The 17,745-nt window shown below is 39.2% G+C and overlaps 1 protein-coding gene across 2 annotated transcripts; it reads left to right on the top strand.

Moving 5' to 3' along the window:
* Positions 1-10,803: 10,803 nt before the first annotated feature.
* TRMT10C (tRNA methyltransferase 10 homolog C (S. cerevisiae)) lies at positions 10,804-15,256 on the top strand. Of its 2 annotated transcripts, XM_008566708.1 has the most exons (3): positions 10,906-10,924; positions 11,466-11,468; positions 13,550-15,256. In XM_008566708.1, exon 3 carries the CDS (start codon positions 13,559-13,561, stop codon positions 14,816-14,818), a length of 1,260 nt encoding a protein of 419 aa, XP_008564930.1. In that variant the 5' UTR covers positions 10,906-10,924; positions 11,466-11,468; positions 13,550-13,558; the 3' UTR covers positions 14,819-15,256. The 2 variants fall into 2 exon arrangements, with proteins under 2 accessions (XP_008564929.1, XP_008564930.1); XM_008566707.1 differs by lacking the exon at positions 11,466-11,468 and having other exon boundaries at positions 10,804-10,924; positions 13,548-15,256.
* Positions 15,257-17,745: the final 2,489 nt, after the last annotated feature.

The following is a 17,745-nucleotide window of genomic DNA, read 5'->3' as shown; positions in this document are numbered from 1 at the left end:
TCCCGAGTGAGCCACAGGCCGGCCCTCATCAATGCTTTTATGAGGTATGCCTTGATCATAAAGGGGAAAATAATGTCTTCTCTACAGAAGCAGTTCTCTAAATTTTCCTACCCTTAAAGAGGGTGTTTGTAACTTGGATGAGACATTCTGTTCTTAAACAAAAGACTTGTAATTGATCAAAAATTTTACAAAAGACTAGACACTCTAAAAGCAGTAATGTCCTGGACAGTTTAACAAACTCTCTGGACTCAGAATCAGCTATTATGCAGAGCAGAATCCCTTTCCAAAGTTTCAACAATTGGTAATTACACCCAATTCACAGCACCTGGAATGATGCCACTGCAGCCCCACTGAGAGATGATGACATCATCAGTCCTCACCTGAAGTAAATTAAAAGGACTTGCCATGCTAAATGATACTAACTTTGCTTTAACAAAATGCTTTTTGTCTTAACTGTGTTAACCTGATCTATAGCTTTTTCTTTTTCTTTTAAATAAATAAAATGGTGAGAGATGTGGAATATACTATAAAGCATACGTACTTCACAGGGCCCTGTTCCAAAGCCTTGCAGTTTCAAATATTGACCTTGCGGAGGACTAGAAATTTTCCTCAGTCTATAAAGTCTCTAGTGTAAGATAAAGATTTGTGGCACAGCAAGGTGGTTCTGGTGGGAGGTTAACCACTTCGGGGTCTCTCACTGCTCAGAAGAGATGGGCTTCGAGTAATCCTTTGCATCTCCATCACCCAGGGGAAGAGGGGTGACAAATCCGTGGGGGGCAAAGCAACACAAAGCAATGAAGATCCCCTTACCAGTCATCTTTTAAAAAAAAATTAAAAGTTTTAGGTTGCCCAAGGGTGCTAAATAGAAAGAAGAAAAATCCTTGTAATGGTTCATTTTAGGTGTCAACTCGATTAGATTAATGAATACCTCGAAACCTGGTAAAAACAACTTTTTTGTGTGTGTCTGTGAATGTGTTTCCAGAAGAGATTAGCATGTGGGCCTGAATGGACTAGGTGGGGCACCATCCAATCTGCTGTGGACCTGGAGAGAACAAAAATAGAGGAAAATGTTAATCACCCTCTCTATCCACTGGAGCTGGAATACACTCTTCTCCTCTGTCTGTGGATCAAAACTCAAGACTGTTCAGCCTTTTGGTTCCAGGACTTACATCAGTGGCACCCCAACTCTTGGGCCTTTGCCCTTGAACTAAAACTCACAGCCGTGGTTTTCTTGGTTCTGAGGCTTCCAGATGAACTGAGCCACACTACTGGCATCCAGTTTGCACACAGCCTATCATGGGACTCCTCAGTCTCCACAATCATGTGAGCCATTTCTCCTAATAAATCCCCTCTCATATATACATATCTTATTGGTTCAGTCCCTCTGGAGAACCCTGACTAATAAACTCCCCAAAGAAACAGCTATGCTTGGAGACTTTTGTATGATGTGAACAAAGGAAGATAAATTTAAAGAGAAAAGACAAGACAAAGGAAAGGGACTTCAAGCTTCTATGGGTGGCAAATTGAGGAAAGGCAAATATATGGGGAAACTAATGGTATTTGAGGGCTAATCAGTAAGTTTTGTTTATGGAGACTCTTTCTCAGTGCCATCTCATCTCTGGTGATAAAGTTGTTCATTTCCTGGTAGGGTAAGTTGGTGTGGAGGAGATAGAGGAATGTGGGAAAAATAGGATAATTTAGTCAGGCTCCCTCAGCTCAGCCCTAATTGGGGGTCATGCAGCACATTCTTAATTCTTTGTAAACAAGTTGTATGGGTCTAGCTCATAGACCTGCACGTGAAGGGTTTGTGAATGGGCTCAAGGGGTCTGGGAGATCCAGACCCTAGTCCTAGCTCTACAAGGAAGGACACCTTCACAAAAGGAAATGTATATTTTAATTTCAGGCAGATGGGGGAGTGCAAAGAGCTCATGCTGCATCTGCTTTTTCTCAATTGTCTTCAGCTAAAAATAATCCTTATGCCAGAGTGGCATATTTGGGGGTGGTATATTCTGATTTCCTACAGACTCCTGCAGCCATCCTGATGCCCACAATAAGACACAGGACACACCACACCAAAATACACATTTTTGGCATATTGATTGTTTTGAACTGGTTATTATGAGAAACTGCAGACACAAGAGTAGCTCTGAAAAGTTACATCTATACAGTAAATCTCCATTTATAAGTGTTTCTCCTTCTCTGCACCAGGAAGAGAAGGATAACTAAATCACTAGAGACTGTTAAATAATGCAGAAGGCATCAACTTAAATCTACTTAACAAATCTGACCTTTGTTTAAGTGCTTTTCCTGGCCATCTCAACCTGACTGGACCTTTCCCCACATTCTGCTGTCTTTTTTTTTTTTTTCCAGAAAATGATAGTATTTAAGCCTGAATATCTCTTTGAGATCTACTCCAGACATTTACTCAACTCTCTGGGTTATCTCCCATATATACTGGAGGTGTACATGTTATTAAACTTCTGCTTGTTTTTCTCTTGTTAATCTGTCTTTTGTTATAGGGAGTCTCAGCTAATAACTCATGAAGGAAAAAGAGAAATTATTTTTTCCTCCCCTACACCGATACATTTAACCAGTGCCATTCGGTATGCTTAATTATACCTGGACCTCTTAGCACTTAGTGGTGTTGGCAAAATAGGGGAGAAAGATCACATAACCAGACAAATTGATATCACTATAAATTCATGATAGGCAAACTGAACTGGACCATGAACACTGCCTAATATCATGGACGTTTCCCTAGTCAGCTCACACTTTATTCTTATTTTTTAAATTGTGATAAACACACACACACACACACACTACACACACACACATACACACACACACACACATACAATTTATCATCTTAACCATTTTTAAGTGTAAAGTTCCATTGCTTTGCCTCCCACGGATTTGTTACCCCTTTTCCCCTGGGTGATGGAGCCGCCAAAAATTACTCAAAGCCCATCTCTTTTGAGCAGTGAGAAGCCCCAGAAAGGGGTTAATATCCCAGGACCGTCAAGCATGAGGCGTCCTTCCATTTGGGAAATTAACCACAAATTGGGGTTCCCTTCCTGCATTTATTCTCCAGACCAAGAAGTTACAGGAAGAGACATAAGTGGAGTTTTGCTAAGTACAGTTTAACAAGTTTAACAATAGAAGCTGGTAACATTCAGTAAGTCAAGCAAGGTGACCTTCTATAACACAATTTGAAACAAGGCTTGATTTATCACACATTCCTTTTCCCTCCAGCAGTTTTTTAGTAACTTTATATATCAATTAGTAACCTATCTGTCTTTGAGCCAGCAAACTTGCTGTGTTACAAATCTTTATCTTACACCAGAGACTTTATAGCCTAAGGAAAATTTCCTGTCCTTTGCAAGGTCAATATTTGAAACTGCAAGGCTTTGGAAAACCAGGCCCTGTGAAGTACATTTGCTTTATGAATCCTCTACACAGTTCAATAGTGTTAGGTATATTCACATTGTTGTGCAACAGATCTCCAGAACTTTTTCATCTTGTAAAACTGAAACTCTAAACCCATTAAACAAATTTCCTCTCCCACTCCCCCAGCTCCTGGTAACCACCATTTTGCTTTGTTTTCTAAGAATTTATTACACTTTATTCTTTATAACAATGGCAAACCTTCACCCCATTTTCAGTCTCCACAGACTCTCAGCAGCTACTTCTCCACAGAGAATGGAAACTCTCTCAAAGTAAAGCTGTCATATCTATACGTTAGCCATCAAACTTTCTTACTTTCTTCCTGTTACAAAGGAAGTAGTATTTCCTTCTCCTATACACAACCAATCCCTCTGCTTGTCCTTTGAGTATCATCTCTTTTAATCTTCTCAGGAAGTTTGCCTTTCCTATTATCCTTTATTTCCTTTATTCTCTTGCTAATGATCCTATCAGCACTCAAAATGTCAAGTATCTCCCAACATAACAGTAATAATAACAAAATTTTCCTGGACTCCATACCCAAGAACTGAGCCCTCTGTATGTCTTTTCCTTAGTCACATTAAAATTGCTGACTCCACTTTCTCATAATCTACTCATTTCTTATGCACTCTCATCTGGCTGAAGCCCACAAACTTCACAATATGTTTCAATTGATTTAGTATTGCCAAATCCAATGGTTACTTTTCAGTTTGCATTGCATGATCTCTAGGCAGCATTTAACCCTATTAACCTATTCACTCCTCCCTGAAACATTTTCTCCTTGGTATCTATGTCATATTCTGCTTATTTTCTTCTCATGTCTCTGGCTGCTCATTTTCATTTCTTTTTGCCTATTCTTCCTCTCTACCCAAACCCTGTGTAATCTCTTCCACCCATATGGTTTCACAGGTTCTATGTCAGAAACTCTCAAATCTCTACCTTTGGTCCATTCTCCTTTCCCCTAAACTCCAGACCCATACAGCCAACTGCCACATAACATCATTTGGCTGCCTTGAAGGGAGCTCAAAAGCCATATATCTAAAACTGCACTTATCAGAGTTGGCTAGTCAGCCCACTAAGGTTACAGTGTGGTGCTGCTAACATCAAGGTCAAGGGTTCAGATCCCCTTACCTGCCAGGTTCCAAAAACAAACAAACAAACAAAAATAGGAATCAAAACAGAAAACTACACTTACCATCTCTGCCTTCATCCCTTGTACTCCTTTTCCCCATTCCCTGCACTACTAATCACTGTCTGCCCAGATGCCCAAACCAGACTGTTGACATCTTCCCCTCTTTCTCTACCAAATAGGTCATTAAATTCTGTTATTTCCAGGCTGGCTGGTTAGCTCAGTTGGTTAGAGCACAGCCTTATAACACCAAGGTCATGGGTTTGGATCCCCATACCAGTCAGCCACACACACAAAAAAAATCTGTCCTTTCTACCTCTTACATATCTTTCAAATCTGTCCCCTTTTCTTTTCTTTGCCTCTGCTGCCACCACTCTGGTCCAAGCCACGATCATCACTTACTTCATGTACTATTCATTTATCAGCAAATGTTGAGTTCCCAATACATGCCAGGCACTGTTGTAGACAGAGGGTACAGCACAGAATCAAACAGAAAAGATCTCTACTTTGTAAAAAACACCTAGACCATTTTTTCTTTTTTTTAAGTTTTTTTTTTTTTTTTTTTGTCTTTTGTCTTTTTTCCGTGTCCGGCAACGGATCGCAACCCTCAGTGTTGCCCCCGTACCGGACCGGGACCAGCAACGGGATCGCAACCCTCGGCGTTGCTCCCGCGCCTCGCTCAGCCAGTGAGCGGGAACCGGTCTGTACGTGGGATCCGAACCCTCAGGCGGGAGCGCCGCCGCGCTTCCCAAGTGGTGCACTATCCAGTGCGCCACCGGGCCGGCCCTTTTTTTAAGTTTATTTATTTATTAATATGTATATTTTTACATTCAGTGATGTTGTTGTAGAGCAGCTGGGGGGCAGAGGGAGAGGAGAAAGGGGAAAGAAATAGGGTGGGAGAAGGAGGATGGAGGAGGGGTGGAGTTGGGGCCTGTGACACCCCCCTCATTTCTGCATGGGAGACCAGGGGGTTTCCAGTGGTGGCCTGGTCATTGTTGAACTGGTCGTAGGTGTCAGGGGGGGTGTGGCTGAGGCCCTCAGCCTCCTGAAGCTCCAGCTTAGGAGAGCCCACAGCATTTCCTGTCGTGGCTCAGTGGTTGTCACTGAGCTAGTTGTGGGTGTCAGGTGGGCATTGCCAAGGCCCTCAGCATCCCACCCACAGGACTGGTTGCAGGTGTCAGGGGGCATGGCTGAGTCCCCCAGCCCTCCTCCCTACCTGGCTTTGTAGCCCAGGAGACTTCTGGTCCTTCTAGGTTTTATAGATGTTCTTTGGTGATGTGAGACCTTTACTAGTTAATGTGGAGTATGCACAAAGCAAATGTACTTCACAGGGCCTGGTTTTCCAAAGCCTTGCAGTTTCAAATATTGACCTTGCAAAGGACAGGAAATTTTCCCCAGGCTATAGTCTCTGTTGTAAGATAAAGAATTGTAATGCAGCAAGTTTGCTGGCTCAAAGACAGACAGGTTACTGATTGATATGTAAAGATACTGGGAAATTGCTGTGAGAAGAAAATGTTTGCTAAAATCAAGCTTTTGTTGCAAATTGCGTTATAGAATGTCACCTTACTTGTTCTACTAAATGTTACCAGCTTCTATTGTTAAACTTGTTAAACTGTACTTAGAAAAAATCCCACCTAAGTTCTCTTCCTGTAACTTCCTGGTCGGGAGAATAAATTCAGGAAAAGAACCCCAATTCGTGGTTAATTACCCAAATGGAAGGAATGCCTCTATCTTGGGGGTTCCAGGTGATTAACCCCTTTTGGGGGCTTCTCACTGCTCAGAAGAGATGAGCTTTGAGTAATCTTTGACACCTCCATCACCCAAGGGAAAAGGGGTGACAAATCCGTGGGAGGCAAAGCAACAAGTTAGTATCAAACTTTGTCTCTTTTCTGTGGGTATTTTGTTTTTTCTTTCAGTTCTATGTTGAATTATTTGCTGTTCCTACCACTTAAACTTTGCACTGGAACTAATTAGTTGTCCTTTACTTACTTCTAAAATGGGAGGACTTCCTGTGGCAACCAGCACTTGAGCTCTGTAGTTGAGCTATGCTAAATTGCTGCTTTGCTGCTGTGTTGCTTTGCCTTCCACGGATTTGTCACCCCTTTTCCCCTGGATGATGGAGCCACAAAGGATTAATCAAAGCCCATCTCTTCTGAGCAGTGAGAAGCCCTGAAATGGTTAATTTCCCAGAACCCTCAAGAGAGAGGCATTTCTTTCATTTGGGAAATTAACCACAAATTGGGGTTCTCTTCCTCATTTATTCTCCAGCCCAGGAAGTTACAGTAAGAAACATAGGTGCACTTACAGTTTTAACAAGTTTAACAATAGAAGCTGGTAACATTCAGTAAAAACAAGTCAGATGACATTCCGTTAGGCAATTAAGTGATCCACCAACAAAAGCTTGATCTTAGCAAACATTTTCTTCTTACAGCAATTTCCCAGTATCTTTACATATCAATCAGTAACCTGTCTGTCTTTGAGCCAGCAACCTTGCTGCATTACAATTCTTTATCTTACAACAGAGACTCAACAGCCAGGGGAAATTTTCCTGTATTTTGTAAGGTCAATATTTGAAACTGTAAAGCTTTGGAAAACCAGGCCCTGTGAAATATATTTGCTTTATAGTATACTCCACACTACTGACTCCCTGGGGAAAGCTTTTTGTGCAGCTCAGGTTTTAATGGTTGACTTTATAGGTACTTCCTGCTCTCATGAGATCCAGTACACCTGGGTTGTGTAGAAACTCTGGTCTGGGCCTGAGTCTTTTCAGTAAACTGCACCCCCTGCAGTTCTATGTTCCTGACCAGTCTCTTTTGAGTGGTCCTGCACTGATTGGGGGGCACATCAGCTGTCTTTGCTATTCCCTAGTGTTCTCCCAGTGGGTCCATCTCCCCTACCACCTGTGCTCCAAAGACTTCCCATGGGACAGGCTGTGCACCAGTCCCTTGCGATGACTCACCTGCCTCTGAGTAGCTCCTTTTTTTTTCAGTCATTGTGGCTCTATGGGAACCCTATTAGTAGTCTTGCTAGCCTGGGTGCCACCAAGGCCCTCTTCTCCCCTGCAGCCACGAAGCAACTTCATCTGAAGGGCACAGCTGCAGCTTTTGCCAGGTCCTGTTCTGTGCACTCACCAGCTCCAGCATTGAAGTGGCCAGGATTCAAAATGGTAGGAATGGTCCTTTCTTTCTCTTTTTGTGGCCTCTCCTGCCTTCATGCACTCCACAGGTCTCTCCTCCTCTTCCCCTGAGCTCTAGCAGCCCCAGCTTAGCTGTCTTTGCTTTTCAATAGTTGTAAATTGGTTGATTTGTGGGAGAGAGTGATGCTGGGGATCATCTATTCTGCCATCTTGACCCAAAGCCCAACACATAGACATTTTAATCCATGCTTTGTCTTCCAACTGTTGAAAGAGTCATTGACACAGAGAGATCGTTCACTACTATACAATAAACAGAATAGACAAGATACATGTCAAACCACATTTGTGCCAGTGTAGAAAAGACAACGTGGTGAAATGAGCTTTGGAGAACTTTAGAGAAGGTATCTTAAGTATAGAGCATCCTCTACTTAGATATACCAGTTGTTTCCAAGCAAATATATGGACCGAGGGCATTCAGACCTCCTACTTTTCCAATCTATGTTTTTATGTAAAATTGTTTTATGGATTTTTGTTCATTACTTTTAAAATTTATTTCTTACAATACCTTATGTCTCATATTTCAAACCATTCTTTATATGCCAAAACATGTTTTTTTAAATACTGTGTTATTATTGGAGGTAAGATATCTATACTCTGGAAATATTCTTAATCTGGAATAGATCAAGTTTCAGACATTGAATAAACAATGTCCTGCTATGTTTTTAGAAACGCTTCCGAACATTTGTCACATAAAGAAACTTAGCAAACTTCAGAGAATGAAACTTCCTTCACTTGGTAAAGATTATACATCAAAAACCTTCAGAAAATTGTGTCATGGAAAAACTTCAGACATATCCCCCTTTAAAATCAGGAACAAAAATCGATATTAATAGGCAAAAAAAAAAAAAAAAGAAAGAAAAAAGAAACAAAAATAAATAAAATCAGGAACAAGAAAAAGACAACCTCTAGCACTGCTGCTTTTTTTTTTTTTTAAAGTATTAGAAGATATTTATTCTTGACTTTTCCTCCCATGTTTGAGAGAAAACTCATGATCATTTGGCGTTTTGGCTTCATTTTTCTAACATGATAATAGCCAGTCTCTTATACAAATTCTCTTTTTAGAAATCATTTGGAAAAGACTGTGTCATGGTCCATAGCCTACTGTTCTTTTTCTTCTTCTTCTTGTATTGTGGTGAAATATGTATAACAAAATTTGTCATTTTAATCATTTTCAAGTGTGCAGTTCATTCGTATTAAGTATATTCACATTGTTGTGCAACCATCACTACCATCCATCTCCAGAACTTTTCCATCATCCCATACTGAAACTCCATACCCATTAAACAATACCTGCCCAGCCCTCCCTTCCTCCAGCCCGCAGTAACCATTATTCTACTTTCATTCTACTTTCTGTATCTACAATTTGACTATTCTAGGTACCTCATATAGGTGAAATCATACAATATTTGTCCTTCTGTGTCTGGCTTATTTCACTTGGGATAATTCCTCCAAAATTCATTCATGTTGTTACATGTGTCAGAACTTTGATCCTTTCTTATGACTGAGTAATATTCTATTGTATGTATATACACTTGTTTATTCATTCATCTGTTCATGGACATTTGGGTTGCTTCCACCTCTTGGTTATTGCCAATAATGCTGCAGTGAACATTAGAATACAAGTGTCTGTTTGTCTCTGCTTTCAAATTCTTTGAGTACATCTGTAAGAGTAAATATGCTACCTAATGTGTTAATTCTGTTTGGCTTTTCGAGGAAAAAAAACTAAACTCTTTCATAGCAGCTGTATCATTTTTTATATTTTCACCAGCAATACACAGGGTTCCAATTTCTCCACATTCTTGCCAACATTTATTATTTCCTGTGTTGTTAAAAAAGTAATAGTCATCCTAATGGATGTGAAGTGGTATCACCTTGTGATTTTGGTTTGCATTTCCATGATTAACGATTTTGAACATCTTTTTATGTGCTTCATGGCCATTTGTATCTTCTTTAGAGAAATGTTTATTCAAATTCTTTGCCAACTTTTGAATTGGGTTATTTGGTTTTTTTGTTGTTCAGTTGTAGGAGTTCTTTATATATTCTGGATATTAATCTCTTAACAGACATGTGATTTGCAAATATTTTCTCCCATTCTGTGGGTTGCCTTTTTACTCTATCAACAGTGTCCTTTTATGCATGTTTTTCATATTTATGAAGTCTGATTTGTCTATGTTTTCTTTCATTGCCTGTTTTTGGTGTCATGTCCATGAAATGTGCCAAAACCAATGTTATGAAGCTCCCCCCATGTTTTCTTCTATTCTATAGTTTTTTCTTTTATATTTAGGTCTTCGTCCAATTTTGAGTTCATCTTTATATACGGCACTAGGTAAGGGTCTAACTTCATTCTTTTCATCTAGATATCTAGTTTTTCCTGCACCATTTGTTGAAAAGACTGACCTTTCCCTAAGAATGGTCTCTTTCCATATGTTCAAAAAAGACAAGAAAACCAAAATACTTGAAAACACTGTGCTAGCGAAAACAAAACAGGTTTAGGCTAGATTTTGGCCCATAGGCCACCAATCTACAAATGTGCCTTTAACTTCATTTTCACATTAAATGTTCCAAATGAGCTAGGAAGAGCAAGAGAGACTTACTGTGGCCTACTACGTTCCAAGCATTGTACAAGGTACTGGTGTTAAACTTGTCAAAAAGGTTAAGCGTTAAGGTCCTAGCGTCAAAGAGTTTAAAGGTGAGTAAGAAGACTCCAGTATAGACCATTTTATTTTAGTACTATGTGAGTAAACGCTTATAAATATGGGGCCAAAGCAGAGAGTAGGTTAAGGGAAGACGATTAGAAAGGATTTTAAAAATACATGGGGGACAGGAACAAACACAAGTACAAGCCCCAAGCTAGCCGAGAAAATTTTCTGCCAGGGCCCAGCCCCGGACTGACATGTGTCTTTTAAACCCCGCTGCTTTCAACCGAGAGGTCTTTCTCCGGGTGGCGTGACGTCACAAGGCAGCGCCGGTAGGGAGGGGGCGGGATTTCCGGTTGCGCCCTAGCACTGTCGGATACTGCCCTGGGTCGGCAGTTGGCACCGTGTGGACTTCGGCTAAGCTGCAGTGCGGGTACCTGGGCGGCGTTTCCCGGCGGAGTCCTTCGGCCTTCGTAGTTCTTTTACTTTGCGCCTGCGGGAGCCGTTGTCCTTGCACTTCTGGTATGCGCATGTTTCTTTTTTTTCCCAGTGTGTGTTGGGGTAGGAGGACGCGGGAGACGTTGCAAGATGCACTCAGTAGAGCATGCGCGCCAAGGCCCACAGAAAAGAGAAAGCTCAGTGATTTAATAAACTATAAGTAATACAGTACTTGAAACAAGAGCAGTGTTTCCCAAAATAATAACCTTGATCGCTTTTTTTGAGTTTTTATTTCTATGATATTCCGAAAGTCTTTACCAGTTACAAAGACAAAACTCAATTTAAAAGACTTTTGTTTCTGAAATCAGTGTTTACCAAATTGAGGCCTAAGGGCCCCAGGTTAAATGTTTCTGAGAGTCTAAATTGTTTTCTCTTTATTTATTTATTTAAAAGATGGCCGGTAAGGGGATCTTAACCCTTGACTTGGTGTTGTCAGTGCCACGCTCACCCAGTGAGCAAACCGGCCATCCCTATATGGGGTCTGAACCCGTGGCCTTGGTGTTATCAGCACCACACTCTCCCGAGTGAGCCACAGGCCGGCCCATAAATTGTTTTCTCTTTAAAGGGAGTCTGAACATTTTTTTAATGTGGGAAGCATTGATCAAGGTATTTATTCGAAAAATAGTAGAATGATTACTGTGAGCCAAATGCTGCCGACTGTTATGGACACTAGATAGTCCTTACCATCTAGTGGGGCAAAATAGGTAAGCAGGCAATTACAATATAGTGTTACAAGTACTATCACAGGTACAGGGTGCTATGAGACGTATGGAGGAATACTTGGTCTAAAGTATGAAATGAAAAATAGCTAGAGATGCGGCTGAAAAAGTAAGCGAAGGGTGATATCATGAAAAACTTTGTAAGCCACATTAACAAGTTTTGACTTTAACCTGGCAGCAACATTGGCCAGTTAGCTCAGTTGGTTAGAGTGTGATGTCGGTAACACCAAGATCCAGCGTTGGATCCCTGTTACCGGCCAACCGAAAAAACAAAAAACAAATTAGGAACCATATGAATGCCACTGAGCAGATTTGCACTGACTCTAATGGCTTAGAGATAGGGGAGAGCAAATCTGTAGGCTTGGTGATGCAGTTAAGAAAATAGGGTTGAGGGCCAGCCCGTGGCTCACTTGGGAGAGTGCGGTGCTGATGACACCAGGGCCACGGGTTCAGATCCCGATACAGGGATGGCCAGTTCGCTCACGTGGGAGAGCGTGGTGCTGACAACACCAAGTCAAGGGTTAGGATCCCCTTACCGGTCATCTTAAAAAAAAAAAAAAAAAAGGAAAGGAAAAAGAAAATGGGGTTGAAGAGAAGTAAATAGATTAAAATATTTAGAAAGTAAAATGAATATAATTCACATGGATTCGATATGATGGATGTGACAGAAAACATTCGATATGATGGAAGTGACTCCTAGTTTCTTGCTGTAACAGCTGGATGGATAGCAGTATTCCTCTCTGAAATAGAACACAGAAGGTGTAGCCGGTTGGGAAAGAAAGGGAGAGAGATTATTTCAACTTGTTGCATTTGAGGTGTCTTTCTGGTGCATAGTGATTGGAGCCCCAGAAGTAGATCAGATCTCACAGAGAAAATATATGAGTATAGATTGAAAATAGGGATAAGGACAGAACACAGAGTCACATCCACCTTTAAGGGAGGGGAGCAGCAGGGCATCAGTGCACATGTCAAAGAGGCAGGAGACCTGGGAGCATGCATGGTCATTGAATGAAGCCAAGGGAAGAAGGAAATTTTCTTTTCAAATGTTGGAGTTGCATTTTGTAAAAATTTTAATTTTTTTTTTCCTTCAAATTTTACACTGGTTTCACATCTTTAAGCATCATCATCATCATCATCTTGTGGACATCCAAAACTTTAGGGTAAAATATATTTGTTAGGATTTTGGACATTTCGTTTGGCAATAACATTATTTGCTACAAAATAAAGTCTGATTGGGTTGATTTTGGTTTTTTTTTTTTTTTTTTTTTTTTTAATCTCTATATATTTCTGTTTTGAAAACATGAGGGCATCGATACAGCAGCTCCCAAGTGCTTTTTACTAATTACCATCTTCTGTTTGGGTTGATTTTTTTTTTTTTTTTTTTTTTTTTTTTTTTAATCTCTATATATTTCTGTTTTGAAAACATGAGGGCATCGATACAGCAGCTCCCAAGTGCTTTTTACTAATTACCATCTTCTGTAACTTTTCTGTTCTTTGTGTGTTGCTTTTGTGAAAGATCTTGTTTGGGTCTGTGTCTGGACTCACTGTAGAATGGAGGAGAATATAGTGTGATCTTAGCTGCATTGGTGATACATAACTTTGTTTTCCAGTAACATCAATCCTCTAGGCCCCTAGGTACAAATCTAAAAAGGATCTTCAAGTTATCCTTTTGCCTAAAGCAATGGTGAAATACATGTTTAAAATAAGAACCCAAATAAGTTTTAAACTTTTTGCCCAATGCGTCATCGCAGGCTTTAGGCCACAGGAATCTAGGAAAAATTAATGGTGCAGCACATAAGGTTGTATGGAGATAACTTTGTGTTTCAGAAATTGATTCATTTTGGTATCTCAAATTTATACTTGCACAGTTAGTTGGGAAGATTTAAAACTCTTTGTCTAACTTTTACTTGCATTTTCTTCTTTTACAGAGTTTTCTTATATGTCTATTTTCCTCAAGATGAGTGTTAATGTTACTTTCTTAAGACCTTTTACCCGGTTTTTGGTGCCATTTACCATTCATACAGAGAGAAGGAATTTATATTCAAGAATTCTGCAGAGATACATGTCTTCCAAAATACCAACTTTGTCCTACCCTAATAAGGAGAGTACATCCCCTCCTGATCAGCTAGAATTGGATGGGTGGAAAACTACAATGAAATCTAGTGTGCAAGAAGATGTTTCAACAGTCTCAAGCAGCAAGGATGAAGATCCTCTAGCAGCCACCAGAGAGTTAATTGAGATGTGGAGATTGCTTGGCAGAGAAGTACCAGAACATATCACTGAAGAAGAGCTCAAAACCATTATGGAATGTGCTTCTAAGTCATCAAAAAAAAAATATTTAAAATATTTATATGTTAGGGAAAAAATGAAAAAAGCTAAGCAAATAAAAAAGGAAATGAAAGCAGCTGCAAGGGAAGAAGTAAAAAAAGCCAAGCAGCTAGAAACCACTGAGGAAGATAAACAGCGAAACTTTCTATTTTTACGACTTTGGGAAAGGAATATGAACATTGCAATGGGCTGGAAGGGTATCCAGGCCATGCAGTTTGGGCAACCTTTGGTTTTTGACATGGCTTATGATAATTATATGAAACGACAAGAACTGCACAATACTGTTTCCCAACTTTTAGAAAGTGAAGGATGGAACAGAAGAAATGTTGATCCTTTCCATATTTATTTTTGCAATCTTAAAGTAGATGGTGTTTATTACAGAGAGTTAGCTAAACGTTATGGAGAAAAATGGGACAAATTGCTTATAACAACAACAGAAAAGTCTCATGTAGATTTATTTCCAAAGGACAGTATTATATATTTAACTGCAGATTCTCCCAATGTTATGACTACTTTCAAGCATGACAAAATCTATGTAGTTGGCTCTTTTGTTGATAAGAATATGCAGCCAGGCACATCCCTAGCCAATGCAAAACGGCTGAAGCTGGCAACAGAATGCCTTCCATTAGATAAATATTTACAATGGGACATTGGTAACAAAAATCTCACCTTAGATCAAATGATGCGTATTTTGTTATGTCTGAAAAACAATGGTAGTTGGGAAGAGGCTCTAACGTTTGTTCCCAGGAGGAAACATACTGGTTTTCTGGAGATTTCTCAGCACTCTCAAGAGTTTCTCCACAGATTGAAGATAGCAAAGACTTTTCCAAAAGGTCCTCTAAATGTACATGGCTTGAATGAGAAAATTTGATAGCTTACAAAGTAAATGGATTAGGAATACTCGTACAGTTCTATCAGTATATTTCTTCCTTAATAGAATTTATTCTCTTTCTTTTAAACGTAGTCTTTCCAAACTAATTGCAGGGTTCTGTCTTTTCCCAATTAATTAAATATCTGCAAAACTTTGGGAATGTATTTTGTTTACTGTAAAAAGACACTTAATCTGAAAAAGTAAAGAGTTGTCCAAGTTTGTTTAACAGAATAATCTTTAAATGAACCTAGTAAAACTGTTGTACTGTAGGTGTGACTTTTTAATGGATTCTTTGATTCTCAGACTCTGTTTTCCTTTTTAAATGTTCTTTTATCCATGTCAACAACTATCCTTTCGTAAAAAGTTAATATAGAAAAGATTGCTAAATTTAAGTAGTGGTTCACTTATTAAAGTAAAGCATTAGTACAATGCTGAGGATGTCATGGCTTTAAGGTATATTGTTTAACTGAATGATGGTTAACAAAAGGCAAACACATCCCTTGGTACATTATGGGATTTGGCTGTACTATGAAAAATATGTGGGGATAAAGCTGATTTTTTGTCCTTTTATTTTTAAAAAAAGGGGTTTATTTGGTTAATGTTGCATGTAGTACTTTGCCTATTGTAGTGCAGATAGCTTTCCTTTTCTATGAAATATTTGTTTCTTTAGTCATGTGGTTTGAATGGAAGCTGCCATATTTTTACAGACTTTGCTGCCCTGGCCACAGCTGATTATCCTAAAAGAGACACCTCCCCATGCTAAGCTAGTCATAGTACCCATTCTCCCCTGGCCAATTGATCAGTGTAGGGATGGGCATCTGACTTTAAGATAGGCCAGTCAGAACCCTTTTCCAAGATTTTTGGTTTTGAGAACTAAGATGGCCTACATCCGTTCCTTTCTCATGTTGTACTTGCATAGACAGGAAGCTGTAGTATTGTGGCCATGCCTTTTACTGTGAAGTAAGCCAGACTATAGTAAGAGAGGGAGAAGCTTACTTAAATAAGACCAATTTCTAGGGCTGGCCTGTTGGCTTAGTTGGTTAGACTACAGCCTTGTAATACCAAGGTCAAGGGTTTCAAACCCTTACTGGCCAGCCACCAAAAAAAAAAAAAGACCAATTTCTAAAACTGCACACTCCTGGTTGCAGTTACCTCTGATGTCGAGCTATAGATTTGCCTTTTGCATTTATTGGTTGTTCAAACCTCATGAGATACCTTGGTATCCTTCTAATAATTGCTCTTTTTTGCCTAAGCCCATTGGGTTGATTTGGGTTTCTGCCACTTGCTATCAGATGAGTCCTAATGTACGTGTATACTTGTATCCTAAGAAATGAACTTTATCTTTTTTGAGGGGGCAGCTAGCCTGTACGGAGGACCTAATCTTTTACCAAGTACTACCAAGTACCTGCTTTGTGCCAAACAGTGCAGTGTGCAATTTACATGAGTTATTTAAACAACTCTAAGTTGTAGATACTATCATTTACATCTTTTTTTACAGATGAGGAAAACTGCCCTTTTTACATAAAAGGAAATTTTTTTTCAAAATAATTCAGCTATTTGGGAAGTGATAGGTTGGGTAAAGGGCATAAAGAAATATGATTTGTAAGAAGGAATATGCTAATAATAAAAATTAAAAATAAAAAATTATCAACTTTTGTAACAATGGATATGTTAATTACCCTAATTTGATCATCACACATTGCATACTTGTATTGATATTCAACTCTGTACCCCACAAATATGTATAATTAACAAATTTCAATTAAAAAAATTTTAAATAAAAAGAAAATAACCAAATTCAAAAAAAAAAAGCCAAAAACAATTCAGCCTTTAAGTATAGACTCAGAATTCAAAGTTTTAGAGTCCCAGTTTTTAAACTATACTCATCTTAACCCCAATTTGTGGGATCAGGAAAGTCCTTGAGAAAGTGATTTGTAAATTTAGACCTGACGATGAGAAGTGTGATATGAATTTCAACTGTTAGGCCCTACTAAATAGCAAGATGCTAGTACTTTAACCACTTGAGGTATACTGAAGAAAAAGCATAATGGTTAAGAGGTTACGATTGGCTGCCACAATGGGGGCTAGAATGAAGTAAGCAATGCTCCTAGGTTACCTCGTGTGTCCCTAGTCCCAGCTCTGTGCCATGGGTTCCTGCTCTACCTTTATAGGCTATTGACACTGTGTAAATTGCTTAATTTCTTGAAATTTCAGTTTTCCACATCTGTAAAGGGAGATTATAAACAGTTCTTGAAACAAAACATTTAATATGGTGTCTGGCAACTAAGTATTCAGTAAATATTAACTAATTTTCTAAATCAGATTATGGAATTCAAATGTATGGAATTTCTCTTACTAGTATATACAAGTTATTGTTTCCCTTTGAGGAGTACATTTTTAGTTCTTTCCATGTAACAATATGCTAAGGTATTTCAGTGATGAAAACCCTAGAATTTTGAAAAATCAAAAACTATTTTCCTTTCAAATAGCCAAGCAGTAATTGATTTCCAAGACTCCTTCACTCTTACGTAGGTAAATCACAACAACAAGCTCATTCACAGTTTGAAATGATGCTGCTTTAAGTTGACCAAATTTTTGGAATTTGGAACTTAGAGCCTGAATGATACTTCTGGTATCCTAGGCAGTAACTAGGAGTTAATGGCTTTTTCCTCTTATCTCCAACACTCAATGATTTGCTCTAGAAGCTGTTCTCCCTCTTTGAAGATCACTATTTTTGCCTGTGTTCTAATTGTCTTCCCTTCTTGCATGTTGGAGACATGTTTTCATAGAACACCATTTCTACTTCTTTCCTTTTGCTGTTTTCAAACACGGCTGGCAACTTCCTAGCTTTTACTAATTAAAAATGATTTTAACAGAAAGAAAAGCCTTTACTTTACTTGCCCTACTACTGTTACCAGTTTGATAGC

The sequence above is a fragment of the Galeopterus variegatus genome, unplaced genomic scaffold (assembly GCF_000696425.1).
Source record: "Galeopterus variegatus unplaced genomic scaffold, G_variegatus-3.0.2 Scaffold265, whole genome shotgun sequence".
NCBI lineage: Eukaryota > Metazoa > Chordata > Mammalia > Dermoptera > Cynocephalidae > Galeopterus > Galeopterus variegatus.
The sequence above is the reverse complement of the archived record's forward strand: the minus strand, read 5'-3'. Positions and strand labels throughout refer to the sequence as shown.

Excerpts from the sequence above, each read along its gene's own strand:
- TRMT10C (XM_008566707.1), top strand. The coding sequence starts at position 13,559 with ATGTCTATTTTCCTCAAGATGAGTGTTAATGTTACTTTCTTAAGACCT.